Here is an 18,341-nt window from a genome sequence, read left to right as displayed (position 1 = left end):
AGCCGGTGAAGCGGCCTCCCCGCTGGAGGCAGAAATATCACTCTCCCCGCCATGCTCGACAGCTCCTCCGTGTCCTGCAACAAATGCCAGTTGCGTGGGGTCTATCTGGAGTCCGGAAGGGGCGAATCGGAGAGGCCCACAAGGGAACCTGACTGTGCTGGGATAACAGTGATTGCAGGACGAGAAATGGAGGTGAATTTAGAAAAGATTTGGCTGAAACTACTGGATATAGAGAAAACCTTGGGACAGTCCTCGGCAGAGGTAAAATCTTTAAATCTACATGTGAAGGAAGTGAAGGATTCCCTGGACATGGTCAAATTAGATTTTTCCACACAAATTGAGGCCTTACAGAGAGAGACAAAGCAGACAGAAGATTTCAAGGTGGCTGTGATTAAAGACAATTTAGACATTAGAAGGAAGATAGAGCAAATGGAGAACTATAATAGGAGACTGAATTTACGTGTTTTGAATTTTCCTAGCTGATGGGGGTATCCCCAAAGGACATGTTTGTAAGATTTTTGAAAGAAAATTTGAATTTTCCACAGGAAGTTGTTCCTCCATTAAACAAAATTATATACCTAGTACAATGAAAAAAATAGAAGGAGAAAAATCAAATGACTTACAAAATATCAGAGAAATTTTGGAGCAATCTATGGATGACGTAATTGAAAGAGGGACGTTGATAGTTTCACTTGTTTTTCAACAGCACTTACAGTGGGGGAAATAAGTATTTGATCCCTTGCTGATTTTGTAAGTTTGCCCACTGACAAAGACATGAGCAGCCCATAATTGAAGGGTAGGTTATTGGTAACAGTGAGAGATAGCACATCACAAATTAAATCCGGAAAATCACATTGTGGAAAGTATATGAATTTATTTGCATTCTGCAGAGGGAAATAAGTATTTGATCCCCCACCAACCAGTAAGAGATCTGGCCCCTACAGACCAGGTAGATGCTCCAAATCAACTCGTTACCTGCATGACAGACAGCTGTCGGCAATGGTCACCTGTATGAAAGACACCTGTCCACAGACTCAGTGAATCAGTCAGACTCTAACCTCTACAAAATGGCCAAGAGCAAGGAGCTGTCTAAGGATGTCAGGGACAAGATCATACACCTGCACAAGGCTGGAATGGGCTACAAAACCATCAGTAAGACGCTGGGCGAGAAGGAGACAACTGTTGGTGCCATAGTAAGAAAATGGAAGAAGTACAAAATGACTGTCAATCGACAAAGATCTGGGGCTCCACGCAAAATCTCACCTCGTGGGGTATCCTTGATCATGAGGAAGGTTAGAAATCAGCCTACAACTACAAGGGGGGAACTTGTCAATGATCTCAAGGCAGCTGGGACCACTGTCACCACGAAAACCATTGGTAACACATTACGACATAACGGATTGCAATCCTGCAGTGCCCGCAAGGTCCCCCTGCTCCGGAAGGCACATGTGACGGCCCGTCTGAAGTTTGCCAGTGAACACCTGGATGATGCCGAGAGTGATTGGGAGAAGGTGCTGTGGTCAGATGAGACAAAAATTGAGCTCTTTGGCATGAACTCAACTCGCCGTGTTTGGAGGAAGAGAAATGCTGCCTATGACCCAAAGAACACCGTCCCCACTGTCAAGCATGGAGGTGGAAATGTTATGTTTTGGGGGTGTTTCTCTGCTAAGGGCACAGGACTACTTCACCGCATCAATGGGAGAATGGATGGGGCCATGTACCGTACAATTCTGAGTGACAACCTCCTTCCCTCTGCCAGGGCCTTAAAAATGGGTCGTGGCTGGGTCTTCCAGCACGACAATGACCCAAAACATACAGCCAAGGCAACAAAGGAGTGGCTCAGGAAGAAGCACATTAGGGTCATGGAGTGGCTTAGCCAGTCACCAGACCTTAATCCCATTGAAAACTTATGGAGGGAGCTGAAGCTGCGAGTTGCCAAGCGACAGCCCAGAACTCTTAATGATTTAGAGATGATCTGCAAAGAGGAGTGGACCAAAATTCCTCCTGACATGTGTGCAAACCTCATCATCAACTACAGAAGACGTCTGACCGCTGTGCTTGCCAACAAGGGTTTTGCCACCAAGTATTAGGTCTTGTTTGCCAGAGGGATTAAATACTTATTTCCCTCTGCAGAATGCAAATAAATTCATATACTTTCCACAATGTGATTTTCCGGATTTAATTTGTGATGTGCTATCTCTCACTGTTACCAATAACCTACCCTTCAATTATGGGCTGCTCATGTCTTTGTCAGTGGGCAAACTTACAAAATCAGCAAGGGATCAAATACTTATTTCCCCCACTGTAAATGCAATGGGAAAATTAGGTTCTTACCTTGGTAATTTTCTTTCCTTTAGTCATACCAGATGAAGCCATTACGTATGGGTTGTGTCCATCAACCAGCAGGGGGAGATAGAGAGCACTCAACTTTTCACAGTGTCTCATGGCCAGCCAGCTCCACTGCCTCTTCAGTATTTGAAGCTTCCAAAGCAGTATGGCAAACCGCAATGGGAATAACATGAACTTTCCTCACAGCGAACGATGGCCCCTTAACAAGGGCATGAACTCAAAAGGAGGGAATGAACACATCCTCCTGGAGGAAATAAACTCATCCTCCTTATTGTATAACTGGAGGGGATACACGCAACCTCCTGGAGGGAATAAACTCATCCTCCCAAAACATAAACTGGAGGGAATGGACTCATCCCTCCTATAAGTGAACATGAATCCTGAAGACTGTTTTCCAACTTTCTACCAAGGAAAGAACTTCAGGAAACAAGAACAGAACCTGAAACAGATTCACAGCACACAGACAATCATACAGGGAGGGCTCATGGCTTCATCTGCTATGACTAAAGGAAAGAAAATTACCAAGGTAAGAACCTAATTTTCCCTTCCTTGTCATCAAGCAGATGAAGCCATTACGTATGGGATGTAACAAAGCAATCCCTATATAGGGTGGGAACAAGTCACACCACGCGCTAGCACTTGTGCTTCAAAACGCGCATCCCTCCTAGCAGCCACATCCAGCCTGTAATGTCGGGCAAAAGAGAGCTTAGAAGCCCATGTTGCTGCACTGCATATCTCTTGACGAGAGAGTGCTCCAGTTTCAGCCCAAGAGGAAGAAATCGCTCTGGTAGAATGTGCCTTAAAGGCTACAGGCGGAGACCGGCCGGCAAGCAGATAAGCTGAAAAGATAGTTTCTTTGAGCCAGCGGGCAATAGTGGCTATAGACACTGGAGACCCTCTGTGAGGACCTGATAGCAAAACAAACAGATGATCATAGATCCTGAAAGAGATAGTAACTCGCAGATACTGCAGCAGAGTCCTGCGCACATCCAACAGCTGCAACTGCCCAAAAGATTCTGGAAACTCCTCCTTATCAAAGGAGGGCAAGAAAATAGGCTGGTTTAGGTGAAACGCTGAAACCACCTTAGGCATGAAAGGAAGGCACGGTCTGAACCGTGACCCCGGACTCTGAGAATTGCAGAACTAGGTCTCTACAGGACAGCGCCTGGAGCTCTGACACCAGTCTCGCCGAAGTAATGGCCACAAGAAAAACAGCCTTTAGTGTCAAATCTTTCTCCGATGCTCGCCGAAGCAGCTCAAAAGGAGAAGCCTGCAGGGCCTTCAAAACTAGCCCCAGGTTCCAAGCTGGACAGGGTGCTTGCACGGAAGGCCGGAGCCGAAGCACCCCACTAAGAAACCGTGCCACATCTGGATGAGCAGCTAAAGACATGTCTTCAACCTTACCACGAAGGGAGGCCAACGCTGCCATTTGCGCCCGCAGAGAATTATAGGCCAAGCCTATTTCTACACCATCCTGCAAAAAGTCCAGAATCGGCGAGACAGGAGCCCGCATGGGTGTGATCACTTTTGAAGCACACCAAGACTCAAACTGGTGCCAAATCCCGGCATAAGCCACGGACGTGGAACGCTTGTGGGCCTGCAGGAGAGTGGAAATGACTGTGTTTGAATAGCTTTTGTCCCTCAATTGCACCCTCTCAATCGCCATGCCATAAGACCAAAGTGGCAGGCGTCCTCCATGGCTACCGGGCCCTGTGACAACAGGTTCGGTACCAGAGGTAAAGGAAGCGGAGCCTCCACTAGCATCTGTCGGAGGTCCGCATACCAAGGCCTCCTGGGCCAATCCGGGGCGATGAGGTCCACTTCTCCTGGGTGCAGCCAAATCCGCAGGAGCACGCGCTCTATCAAGGGCCACGGAGGGAACACATATAGTAGGCCTGGAGGCCAGGGCTGAGTCAAGGCATCCAACCCTGCCGAGCGAGGATCTCTCCGTCTGCTGAAGAAGCACGGGACTTTGGCATTGGTGCTTGTCGCCATTAGATCCATCACGGGCTTGCCCCACTTGGTACATATCTGCAGGAATACTTCGTCTGCAAGTTCCCACTCCACAGGATCGATCTGATGCCTGCTTAGATAATCAGCTTGCACGTTGCTCTGACCTGCAATGTGAGCTGCCGACAGAAACTGAAGATGCAGCTCGGCCCAGTGGCAAATCTGTTCGGCCTGCGCGGCCAGTGCTCTGCACTGAGTGCCGCCTTGTCGATTTATGTAGGCCACTGCTGTCGTGTTGTCCGACATCACTCTGACAGCCAATCCTTTCAGGGTCACTTGAAAGGCCAGAAGCGCCTGAAACACCGCTTTCAACTCCAGGCGGTTGATGGACCACTCCGACTCCTCGGGTGTCCATAGACCCTGGGCATGCTTCCCCTTGCAATGTGCGCCCCAGCCCTTCAGGCTGGCATCTGTCACTACTAGACACCAAAATATAGAACAGGAAAAGTTCTCTATGATGACGAATCACAGAAGGCAAAAGTAGAGACTAATAGACGATTCACCACTGGAGACGCGAGTCCAACAGTCTTTATTATATCAAAGATAACGACCCGACACAGGCCGTGTTTCGACGCTAAAAAAGCATCTGCATCAGGGGTCAATAAATACACCAAGTAGTGAATGCAAAACGAGGAGTCCTACTTGTATGTGTGTTGTCAACTCACTAAACACATAGCACTAAACAGAAAATGCTGGACACAAACTATCAGAGCAAAAGTCATAAGAATGGTGACCACGGCAAAGTAGTGAGAATATATAGCATACTACTAGACACCAATCGGGGAGCGCCAGCGGCATTCCTCGCCGCAGCATGCTGTCCGAGAGCCACCACTCCATGCTGAGTCAGGCCGCAGGGAGCCAAGAAAGTCTGCATTGATAATCCTGAGAAACTGGAGACCATCTTTGAAGTAGGGAATACTGTAGAGGTCTCAGGTGCGCTCTTGCCCAGGGCACCACTTCCAATGTGGCTGTCATCGATCCCAGCAGTTGGACAATGTCCCAAGCTCGCGGGCGGGGCATCCTCAGGAGCAGACGGACCTGATTCTGAAGCTTGCACTGCCTTTGCTCGGGTAGGTACACATACCCCGAGGCTGTGTCGAACCTGGCCCCCAAATATTCTAGAGATTGCGAGGGGGTCAGGTGACTTTTGGCCATATTGACGACCCAGCCTAGAGATTGAAGAACTGAGACCACTCTGGCTGTAGCTTGATAGCTCTCTGTTACAGAGTCTGCTCTGATGAGCCAGTCGTCTAGGTACGGGTGAACCCTGATACCCTCTTGCCTGAGCAAAGCAGCTACTACCACCATTACCTTCGAAAAGGTTCGGGGAACTGTGGCGAGGCCAAAAGGCAAGGCCCGGAACTGGAAATGTTTTCCCAACACCGCAAACCTCAGAAACTTCTGGTGCAGGGGCCAAATTGGTATGTGCAAGTAAGCTTCTTTCAGGTCTAGAGACGTGAGAAACTGTCCTGGCTGTACCGCAGCAATGACGGAGTGCAGGGTTTCCATGTGGAAATGCCGCACTCTCAGAGACTTGTTTAATTCTTTTAAGTCCAGAATAGGGCGAAAAGACCCTCCTTTTCACGGCACCACAAAGTAGATGGAGTATCGGCCGTAGCCGTGTTCGGCGGGAGGTACCGGGGACACGGCCCCTAACTGAATCAGACCTTGCAAAGTCTCCTCTACCACCGCCCGTTTGGCGGCAGAACCGCATCGGGACGCCAAAAACACGTCTCTTACTGGGGCGTTGAATTCTATTCTGTAGCCATCTCTGATCAGGTCTAGAACCCACTGATCTGAGGAAATATTGGCCCACTCCTCGCAAAGAGGGAAAGACGTCCTCCGATGACAGGAAGCGAGGAGGGGGCCGGCGCACCATCATTGAGAGGGTCGCCCCTGAACTTCAGGCCTAGAGCCGGTGGCTGCGGAACGCTTGTCCGAGCGAAAGGAGTTCCTCTGCTGAAAAACGGGCACGAGAAGTGAACCCAGCAGAACACCCCGGGCGGTACCTTCTAGCTTCACGGAAGCGAGGTCTATAAGAGAAGTGGATCGCCTGGCCCTTGGAGGAAGGCCTCGGCCTATCTTCGGGCAAGTGCTGGGGTTTAGGATCTCCCAGGCCTTTAACAATTTTTTTTTCCCTATTCCTCACCAAATAGGAGAAGGCCTTGAAAGGGCAATTTCACCAACCTTTGTTTAGAGGCCATGTCCGCTGCCCAATGTCGTAGCGAAATAAGATGGCGAGCCGCCACTGCTACTGCCATTTGTTTAGCCGAAGCTCTGACAATATCATAAAGGGCATCAGCCAAAAAAGACAAGGTAGACTCCAGCCGCGGAGCCACATCCGAGAAGGGCTCCGCTCCATCTCCGGGCTGCTCCACTGCCTATTGCAACCACGCCAGGCAGGCTCTAGCAGCATAACAACTGCATGCAGACGCCCGAACAGGAAGACCTGCAATTTCAAAAGACCGTTTAAGTGCTGCTTCCAGCCTACGGTCTTGTATATCCTTCAGGGCAACTCCTCCTTCCACAGGGAGTGTAGTTCTCTGTCACCGCAGTGACTAGGGCATCTACTTTAGACACTGCAAAGCGAGCCAAATGCTCCTCACGCAGAGGGTATAATTGCCCCATAGCCCTGGAAACTTTCAAAGGTCCCTCGGGGTCAGCCCACTGAGCGGAAATAAGCTCTTGGATGGAGTCATGCAAAGGAAAGGCTCGAGCAGGCTTTTTGGTACTAGCCATCTTAGGATTCATAGATGAGGCCGTGCCACTGTCAGGCTCTTCAATAGAAAGGACCTGTAGGGTATCTGAAATAAGCGCTGGCAGCTCATCACGGTGGAAAATCCACACCATGGAGGGATCATCCTGTGGTAATTCTGCACCTGACTCTGGCTCCTCAGACCACGAAGGCCTGCCAGAACTCTTCGAATCCTCACAGCCCGACCACGGGGGGGGGGGGGGGGGGGGGGGGGGGGGGGGGGGGGAGGAGGTGCACCACAATCTGAAGGGGAATTAGCCCTTCTAAGCTTTTCTTTATGCCAATTATCAGGGAAAATAGCCTCAGCGGGCAGTCCCAGGCCAGAATCCAAAGGGGGGGGGGGGGGGGGACAATAGAAGGGGCCTCAGACGACCCTTGAGGGAGAGCTCTTTTCAGCATGTATGCTTTATGCAATGACAACACAAAATCAGGGGAGAAAAACTCGCCCTGGGCACCCAGATCCCGTCATGGGCTAGCCGCTCCCTGAATAACCTCAATTCGAGGTCCCCCCCCCCCCCCCCCCGGGCTCAGGGCTCTCCATCTCTACGGAGGCTGCGCCATGCGGAGAATTCAAAATGGCGTCCGCTGCCAGCTCTGAGCGGGAAGAATCATCGCTCGCCATGCTCGGGCCTGCTCTCACACCTGTACAGCATGATTTACAGAGCCCCACTGCTGATTTGCGTTTGCCACACCGGGAACAGCGCTTTACATCTCTGCAGCCATCACCGAAAATGGCGGGAAAATTCAAAATGGCGGTTTCGCGCCAAAAATGCCCCGATCGCAGGCCCACCCCGGAGGAGTTAGAAAACACTCTTACCTCACCGTTCCGAGTATCACAGCTCCGGTCCCATAGAAGAATCAAAGGAAAACCTCTGTTCCATTTTTTTTTTTTTTTTTTTAACGCTGTGAGGAAAGCAGAGGTAATAAGAACTCCGGAGGCTCAGATGAGTGGGAAAGGCAGGGAAAGGCGAACCAATGTGCCTGCATCCACTGAGTGGGAAAGGACAGGGAAAAGCAAGCTAATATGTCCACATCCACGGGGGCATGGGTAAGGCAGGGAAAGGGCTAACCTATGTGCCTTCAAAGTGAAGCTGCTATAGCCTCTAACACCCTGACGAACAACTGGCAAGCCAGGAGCCACCCCCAGGCAGATTTTTGATGGAGCTCGAAGAAGCTGCAGCCACCCTGCTTGGGGAGATAGAGAATACTGAAGAGGCAGTGGAGCTGGCTGGCCATGAGGCACTGTGAAAAGTTGAGTGCTCTCTATCTCCCCCTGCTGGTTGATGGACACAACCCATACGTAATGGCTTCATCTGCTTGATGACAAGGAAAATGAGGTTATACTTTAAATCAACTAACCATATTTTTGCTGGTCAAAAAATCTGACTTTACCCTGATGTGACTAAGTCAACTCAGGAAAAAAGAAAAATGTTTCTCTATGAGGTCAAAAGTAATAGATTTAGGGGGATCCTTCCTCCTGGCTTACCCGTGCAAATGTCTCATAAGGTTAAATCAGCTAAAATATGTTTTTTATGTTCCTGATCAGCTTAAGTCCTTTCTAGAAACCCAACATCGTCAGAGTTAAAGAAAAGTTGAGAATAACGACACCATAATTTTGTGGAAATTACTTTATATTTTGAATGTTGTAATACTTCACTAATTCCTGCCTCCCTTTTTTTCTTTTCTATATTTTGAGGTCTAAGGAAGCCAATTTGTGGTAGCTTATGTAGAGAATAAGGATATTCTTGTAATAATTGTTTTGATTTTATGGCTGTGTTTAGTTTGACAGTATGTAATGTCTGTTAAAGTGCATATAACTAATAAAAATTATAATTAAAAAAAAAAAAAACACGAAGACTGTCCCCGACTGACACACCCAATTTAAGGGACTCTTTGAGAAGGTCAATGATGTGATGTTACAGGAAACACAATTTAGAATAATACATAGATCCTATTTAAGAACACAAGGAGCTCATTTGAAACTATGGCCCAAGGACAACCACATAAGGAGTCATGTTGCCACAGGCCCTTTTTTTTTTTTACATAAATTCCTGGAGTGCATTGGTTTGAAAATATAGAATAGAGTATTTGAGATACAAAGGTAGGTCTTGCAAATAAACTTGGAATGGGACTATAGGGCACTGCTTATGGGGAATGATCAGGTGTTCAAAGATCAGGGTCTGTCAAAGGGGCAGATCAAATTTGTATCCATTGTGGTTTTGCTGGTCAAGGTGGTCGTCCTTCAGTTTTGGTCCAAATGAACGAGATGGTATCCTATGAACGCAAATCATATGCCAAAGGCTACTCATTGGAATGGTTAGTCTATGTTTCTTTATAGAATCGATTTCTGTCCACATGTTCCCACAGCTCAATCACCGAGACGAGATAGTATCTGTATAATCTGATTCTACAAGCCTCCTTTATATTTTTTTGTTATTTTTATTTTCTTTGCATTTCCTTTACTGGACTAGAAAGATTTCCTGCATACCTCTCTGACTTAAAACTCTCACTGTAATGATTTGTTTGTAGGTTAGGGAGCAGACTGAGGGGGTTATGGGGAGGGGGAGTTCTCATATAAAAGAAAAATGTTATGTTTCATGCAAACGTGCTTTTAATGTATGGACACTTTTGATAACTGTTTTCAATGTTTGTATGGTAAGATGCACAATCAATAAACATGATATTAAGGGAAAAAAAAAGAAAGATGATAAAATATCTTAATTACTCGTCTATTATTCCGCTCTTTGTGAAGCATCAGGGCCAATAACAAAACATATACACAATTGCCAGTTAAAACAATGATAGAACATAACGAAACAATAAAATCCTACTTATGATACCACTGCTACCCATTCTACTACTCAATCTAATCCTTTAGAGCAAGGATGGTGGGTGTATGGAACAGCTTCCTAGTGGGAGTTGCGAAGAGCAGGATGACATTTGAATTTAAGAAAGCATGGCGACAAATACAGAAGTCTTCTTGAGGATTGTAAAGCTTAGTATTTGGTGTGGATAGGCCATATGGACTTTATCGGCAGTTATTTTCTGTAAGATCAGAGAACTTATTTTTTTCACAGAAGATATAATTAGACTGTGGAATCGGATGCCAAAAGATGCAATTGGAGTAGTTGGCACAGCTAGGTTTTGAAAGGGTTTAGACAAATCCAAATTATTATTAGCTAAGCAGTCTTAGGAAAGCCACGACTTACCTATAGGGTGAGTAATAAGGAATGAATGGCTGGTTCTGCTCTTGGTATCTTGATAGGAACTTGTGACCTGGCTAGTCACTTCTGAAGAAAACATCCTGGGCTTAATGGACTTTTGGTATGGAATCTCTTATGTTTTTATGAGAAACTGTGATCTGTTGAATTCTTACAAGTTAATTTAACTTATTTAAGATAGAATGGAAGTTGGTCAGACTTGTGATAGCATGAACATACAGTCATGCTTTCTGGGCCTTTGGGAAAACCCTTGACATAAACAATAGCGTCCCAGTTCCAAATGAAAACAAAATCTGTATTTCTTATGAACACAAAAGAAGTGCCTGCATTACCTTCTGAAAACTTCACAAGTGATATATTGGTTGCCTAAAACATGCAATGTGAGGGGATACTCCTGGAGCCTACCTTCTCCTTATCTGAGCCTCCCTGCTTCACTCATCCTAGGTTTTTTAATTCATTGCTTGGGCTCCACCCTCGACCTCAGCTATGCCCATCTTAAGGCAGATTGAGCTGTTGACCCAACAGAACTAAAGATCTCTCTATACACCCCTTCATAACTTGAAAACTAAATTACACTCTACTTTATTTATTCATTTGCTGCATTTTGTATCCCACATTTTCCCACCTATTTGCAGGCTCAATGTGGCTTACATTATATTACAACATCAATCCCCTTAATGGTAAAATTACAAAATGTTGTTACAGATAAGGCGCATAAAATATCGTAGCAATCACGTTAACAGAATAAGAATATCGGAATATTATTACAATGGATGTAAAGGATGACATATAAGATTAACATTGGATGAATAGATAAAACATAGCATGAGTGAGGTCATGGGCAGTAAATAATGATCAGTAATTAGGATGCAATTAGAATAAACCTATTAGGACAGGTCCATAATGATTGCTTCTGGTGTAGTTTAGGAGACATTTCGTTATGGGGGATCCTTTTTATACGTCTTATTGAACAAGTTAGTCTTCAATAATTTCCGGAAGGTTGTCAAATCGTGTGATGTTTTTTATGGTGATTGGTAATTCATTCCTTAGTTGTGTACAGATGTATGAGAAGCTAGATGCATGTATAGATTTGTATTTGAGTCTTCTGCAGTTGGGATAATGGAGGTTCAAGACGGTACATGATGAACTTTTGTTGTTTCTCGCTGGTAGGTCTATCAGGTCTGACATATAAGTTGGGGCATCTCCATAAATAATTTTACTTCATATCCTTTATTGAAAAAAATAAAATAAAAAGACCTGAAGAAACCTCTAGTGTCCTGAAAGGCTACATCTTAAAGTCACAAGTATTACTGGAGAAGGGAATTGGTATCTTAAAGCCCCATCCAACTTCATCTTCTTAGGACTTAATGAAGATATTATTTCAGGCAATAACAGTTTTCCTTGAAAAAAAATTTAGCAGAGAACTTTCTCTCAAACATATTTTTGGCAAAGCTTTAGATTTCATTAAAGTACTGGCTAAAATACATTTTATCATTATGTTTAGGCAATCAACTACTGGTTTATTATTTATTTATCACATTTATACCCCACATTTTCCCAACTGTGTCAGGCTCAATGTGGCTTACATCATGCCGCAAAGGCAGACGCCAATACAGTAAATTAAGCTAATACAAGATAAAACCTACATAAGAAATAATGGAGAGGATGGGTTCTAATCATAACTCCTTTTAAACAAATGATATCTTACCAAGATATTGTTATGTCAGTTAACGTTTCAATCACAGTATAAAGCGCTAACACAATCCAGTACATCATCCATCGAACCTAGGGAAGAAAAATATCATAATGTATGTATCATAATGCAGTTTTAATGTCATTCTTTATAGCATATAAATTCTATAACAGATTGGCTAAACAGTATATATATAATATACAGTAGCGAGGCTAAGTTGGTGCCTATTTTGGGTCTATTTTATAAAGACACATACAGGCTCATTTTCGAAAGAGAAGGACACCCATCTTGGAATAATCAAAAGCTGATTCTGGGCGTCCCCAACTGCTTTCTGTCGCAGGGATGACCCAAGTTCACGGGGGCATGTCGGAGGCATAGCAAAGGCGGGACTTGGGCTTGCCTAACAAATGGGTGTCCTCGAACTATAATGGAAAAAAAAAGGGCGTCCCTGACAAGCACTTGGACTACTTTATTTGGTCCTATTTTTCTTACGACCAAGGCACAAAAAGGTGCCAGAACTGACCAGATGACCACCAGAGAGAATCGGGGATGACCTCCCCTTACTCCCCCAGTGGTCACTAACCCCCTCCCACCCTCAAAAAATATCTTTAAAAATATTTTGTGCCAGCCTCAAATATCATACTCAGGTCCATCACAGCAGTATGCAGGTCCCTGGAGCAGTTTTAGTGGGTGCAGTGCACTTCAGGCAGACAGACCCAGGCCCATCCCCCCCCACTTGTTACACTTGTGGTGGTAAATGGGAGCACTCCAAAACCCATCACAAACCCACTGTACCCACATCTAGGTGCCCCCCTTCACACCTAAGGGCTATGGTAGTGGTGTACAGTTGTGGGTAGTGGGTTTTGGGGGGGGGGGGGGGGGCTCAGCACACAAAGTAAGAGAACTATGTACCTGGGAGCAATTTGAGACGTCCACTGCAGTGCCCCCTAGGATGCCCGGTTGGTGTCCTGGCATGTCAGGGGGACCAGTGCACTACAAATGCTGGCTCCTCCCATGACCAAATGGCTTGCATTTGGTCATTTCTGAGATGGGTGTCCTTGGTTTCAATTATCGTTGAAAATCAGAAATGACCAAGTCTAGGGATGACCATCTCTAAGGATGATCTAAATTTCAAGATTTGGGCATCCACGATCATATTATCGAAATAAAAGATGGACGACCATCTTGTTTCGATAATACGGGTTTTCCCTGCCCCTCCATCGGGACGTTTTGCAAGGACGTCCTCAGCAAAATTTGGACATCCCTTTCGATTATGCCCCTCATAAGCACCTATGTATTTTTTAAAATACCAGCACAAAAAAACCTTTAAAAATCACTGGTGAAAAGAACCTGTGTACTTTTATACCTGCTTTGTAACTGGTAAATGTATGACCATTATGGGCCTCTTTTACTAAACCATGCTAGCGATTCCTGCATTGCAAGTGCGACACACCCGTTTCAAAATGAATAGGTTGTGGCATACTTGTCACGCCGGGAATCGCAAGCGTGGTTTAGTAAAAGAGGCCCTATGTATGTAAACTGTGACTCTGACCAGCCTCAGACAAACTTCATCCCCAAACACACAAGGCCCTGGTCATCATGTATCCTTACATGGGGGTAGTTTTATAAGAGACTAGTAAAAAAGCCCCGTTTCTGATGCAAATAAAACGGGGGCTAGCAAGGTTTTCTTCAGAGTGTGCCTGTGGGAGTGTGTGTCCCTGCCCTCTGCCCTCTCTCCCTCCCCCCTTCGAGTCCAGTCCTTCAGTGTTAAGTTTCCTGCTGTTCTGTGTTTGTGTTACAGAGAGAGTGAGGGCATCTCTCTCCCCTCCCCCTCCGAGTCCTTCACTGTTACAGAGAGAGGGATTTCGTGCTGTGCTATTTTCCTTCACTCATGGGGAAACCGGATATCTCTGGGGCTTCACACTTCCGGCTGGAGGCTTCAGAACCTTGGTCTTGCCTTTTATATATATAGATATTTTACATATCCACATGAAAAGGCCTTTACAAAGTTACCTGCTTAACCTGTGCACCATGCAAGACACTATTCTGCTGAGAATTACACTTGAGACAGATTTACAGAAAACAGAACTGTATAACCCTTAGCAAACAAAGTAAATTACCTGTTTTCATAGGCTTCTGTGGCTGGTGTAATTCTCACAGCTGCCTGGATAGTGCAGTGTCTGAGTTTGCTTGACCAACATTTCAGTCACCTTGCTGTGGCTTTCTTTGTCTCCCTGAAGGCCACAGTAAGATGGCTGGCATGTCAGTCATGTAAGCACAGAAGTGGCACCAACTGGAGAGCAGCAAAAACCAAGGTAAAATTATTTGTTTTTTGTTTTGTTTTTTTCAAAACTTTGCAACTTAAATGAAGTCAGCACTTTATTTTAATTTATATTCTAATGCCAAGTCAATGGCCCAAACTACCAATATTTAACTTCTATAGTGTTTCCGGTATAAAGGCCACACAAAGCAGTGTGTAGCAAGTAATGCATAAATTCAACAAGGTACAGCTAATAAAAAAAGTACATAAAACTAGGTTCTTATAATAAAGCTTCAATTTTTTTATGTGTATGATTAAATACACTGTCCACCTGATATTCAAAATGATTTCAAAGGGCAGGAGATGGTTCTATCTAACCAGCAATATTCAGTGGCACAACCAGACAGTGCCACTGAATATCGCCATAAACTGCCCCAGCACTGTCTGGATACTGCTGGCGAAGTCTGTGGGTTAAGCTGGTACTTAATTGGTTAGCGGCAGTTTGAATATCGGCTGGTGCCCAGTTACCTCCCAAAAGTAGCCAAAAGGTTCCCTGGAGGCTCCTCATCCCTCCCTATCACAATCCTTCCTCCCCACCCCAACCCCACCGAACAGGGAGAGACCAGCCCCTCCCCTCCATACCATGAGGCTGCCTCTAGGGATCACAGTAGTCAAAATAGAAACAGGCATTACACCTGTCTGAAAAGAACAGAAGAATAGCCATACTGAGTCAGACCAACGGTCCATCTAGCTCAGTATCCTGTTACCAACAGTGGCCAATCCAGGTCACAAGTACCTGGCAGAAACCCAATTAATAACAACATTCTATGTTACATCCCGGGGCAAGAAGTGGCTTCCCCCATGTCCATCTCAATAACAGACTATGGACTTATCCTCAAAGAACTTGTCTAAGCCTTTTTTTTAAACCCAGAGATGCCAACTGCTGTTACCACATCCTCCAGCAGCAAGTTCCAGAGCTTACATTATTCTTTGAGTGAAAAAATATTTCCTCCTATTTGTTTTAAAAGTATTTCCAAGTAATTTCATTGAGTGTCCTCTGGTGTTTGTACTTTTTACAGAGTGACAAATCGATTCACTTCTACCCGCTCTACACCACTCAGGAGTTTATAGACCTCAATCATATCTCCCCTCAGCCGTCTCTTTTCCAAACTGAAAAGCCCTAATCTCTCTAGGCTTTCCTAATATGGGAGAAATTTCATCCCCTTTATCATTGTGATCGCTCTTCTTTAAGCCTTCTGTAATTCCACTATATCTTTTTTGAGATACGGCGACCAGAACTGAATGCAATACTAAAGATGAGGTCACACCATGGAGCAATACAGAAGCAGTATAATATTCCAGGTCTTATTTTTCATCCTTTTCCTAATAATTCCTAGCATCCTGTTTGCTTTTTTGGCCAACGCCACACACTGGGCAAAAGATTTCAGCATATTGTCTACAATGACGCCTAGATCTTTTTCATGAGTGCTGACTCCCAAGGTGGACCCTAGCATCAGGTAACTATGATTTGGATTATTCTTAATGTGCATCGCTTTGCATTTATCCACATTAAATTTTATCTGCCATTTGGATGCCCAGTCTTCCCGTTCCCTAAGGTCTTCCTGCAATTTTTCACAATCTGCAAGCGTTTTTACAACTTTGAATAGTTTTGTGTCATCTGCAAGTGTAATCACCTCACTCGTCGTTTTGTTTTCAGATCATTTATAAATATGTTAAATAGCACCAGTGCTAGTACAGATCCCTGCAGACTGCAATATTCACACTCCTCCATTGAGCTGGACCCCACTAGACCACCACTATATTACAAAGTAGGTTAGGGGGCCTATGGAGAGGGGATGGTGTGGAGGGGGATCAGAGGTGGCCAGCAAACCTATCACGTATGAGGTGTCCCAGCTGATACTCAGCTAGGGCTCACATAATCCCCAGTAGCTTCCAAATCATGAATTAAACCCGGACATTCAACGCTGGTGCTCAGACATAGGCTGCCACTGAATATCTGGGGCTAATTCTGCCTGTGGTGGTCAGAGTTTAAAAACAAACACTGACCACCGTGGGCTGAATATTGACTAGTGTAATTAAATTATCAAGCTAGATGAAATTATGTGAAAACATTCCACCCTCCAACAAAGTTTTAAAGACGAAAACATTTAGAAGGCAGACAGAAAAACATGAACCAAAATTCAAGCTGGTCACCTCCTTTTCTTTATATTGGGATCATCATCAATAATAAAGAAAAATAAGTACACTCATTAGGTATCCTTCTAAACAAAGGTATTTAAACATGCGAGTCAAGTTTCAAGTTTAAATGGCACTTAATATACTACTACTTAACATTTCTAAAGCACTACTAGGGTTACGCAGCGCTGTACAATTTAACATAGAGGGACGGTCCCTGTTCAAGGAGCTTACAATCTAAGAGACAAGTGAACAGACAGTCCGATAAGGGCGGTCAAATTGGGGCAGTCTGGATTTAGTGAACAGTAAGAGTTAGGTGCCGAATGCAGCATTGAAGAGGTGTGTTTTAAGCAAAGACTTGAAGATGGACAGGGAGGGGGCTTGGCATAAGGCCTCAGGAAGGTTGTTCCAAGCATAGGGTGAGGCGAGGCAGAATGAGCGGAGCCTGGAGTTGGTGGTGTTGGAGAAGGGTACAGAGAGGAGGGATTTGTCCTGTGAACGGAGGTTACGGGCGGGAACATAGGGGGAGATGAGGGAGGAGAGGTAGTGAGGGGCAGCAGACTGAATGCGGTATCTGATTGGAAGCCAGTGAAGTGACCTGAGGAGAGGGGTGATATGAGTAAATCGGTTTTGGCGGAATATGAGACGTGCCGCAGAGTTCTGAACAGACTGAAGGGGGGATAGATGGCTAAGTGGGAGGCCGGTGAGGAGTATCCATCAATAACTCTTCAGAGCAGATTACAACACTGTAGTTATCATGAAAATTAAATTACAAAGATTTCATTTTCACCCATGAAACATCCTTTGTACTAGTTGCTAGGATATGCATAAGTGAGGTAGCAAATAAAAGAAAATCTCCACACGGATTCCTCACCAATATGACAAATCCCACAACAAAACAAAAGATGCCCAAGTCAGGGCATTCAAGCCTCTTGTAAGATAAAGGACCTTATATATTTTGAACACTAGGAGTCTTCCGTAAAATTCCTAGAAGGGGCAAAATGTGTATTTGATGGCATATACAGTGGTAATAGCCATTTTTTCAAAAATACATGATCCACCCCCCACACACACAAAAAGGCATCACCACTCAGGCTCCAAAATTCTAATTTTTGAATATTGTGGTGGTTTCAAAACACCAGAGGTAAGCATCTCCAAAGCCTACATCCAAAAGAGGAATTAGTTGACATACAACCAGTGGTGTGCTGGTAAAAGTTTAACAACAGGCTCTCTCCCTGGTCCACCTCAGCGCCCCCCGTCCACCACTGCACCCCCCCCCCCATCCACCTCTGCGCCCCCCCCCCCAAATTGCAGAGCTGGCTATAGCCGGGGGGGGGGGGGGGGGGGGCAATGCATTACTCTCTCCAGGAAAAAAAAAATTAAATGATCCCAGGTTCCAATCTAATTCATGTTTAATATGGGATAAAATGCCATAAATAAGTAAATAAATATAAACATGTAATGTTCAGCACCTGATTCTCAAAGTGGACATATTCCAAACACTATAATGAAAATAAAATTATTTTTTTCTATCTTTGTTGTCTGGTGACTTTGTTTCTCTGATCATGCTGGCCCAGTATCTGATTCTGCTGCTCTCTATCTGTTCCCTTGACTCCGTTTCCAGGGCTTCCTTTCCATTTATTTCTTTTCTTTCCTCCTTTCTTCTTCATTTCTGGTCCTCCGCACACTTGACTGTACAGTGGATCCAGCTTCTGCCTATTTTCTCTATCCATGTGCAGTTTCTCTCCTCACTTCCTTTTCCCTCATCTAATCTCCTTCCTCTATCTTCTCTCCATGTCCAGCATTTCTTCTCTCTCTCCCTTCCCTCCCCTCCATCCATGTCCTGAAACTCTCCTC

The 18,341-nt window shown here is 45.1% G+C and overlaps 1 protein-coding gene across 1 annotated transcript in view; it reads right to left on the bottom strand.

Moving 5' to 3' along the window:
* REEP3 (receptor accessory protein 3) overlaps window positions 1-18,341 on the bottom strand; it is a 203,091-nt gene that overhangs the window by 73,881 nt on the left and 110,869 nt on the right. Inside the window, exon 3 of the mRNA XM_030203126.1 lies at window positions 12,044-12,120. Within this exon, the coding sequence (XP_030058986.1) occupies window positions 12,044-12,120 (77 nt within the window). The remainder of the gene's footprint in view (window positions 1-12,043; window positions 12,121-18,341) is intronic.

The sequence above is a fragment of the Microcaecilia unicolor genome, chromosome 5 (genome assembly GCF_901765095.1).
Source record: "Microcaecilia unicolor chromosome 5, aMicUni1.1, whole genome shotgun sequence".
In the NCBI taxonomy this organism is placed as follows: Eukaryota; Metazoa; Chordata; class Amphibia; order Gymnophiona; family Siphonopidae; genus Microcaecilia; species Microcaecilia unicolor.
This window is presented reverse-complemented; position numbering and strand designations above follow the sequence as displayed.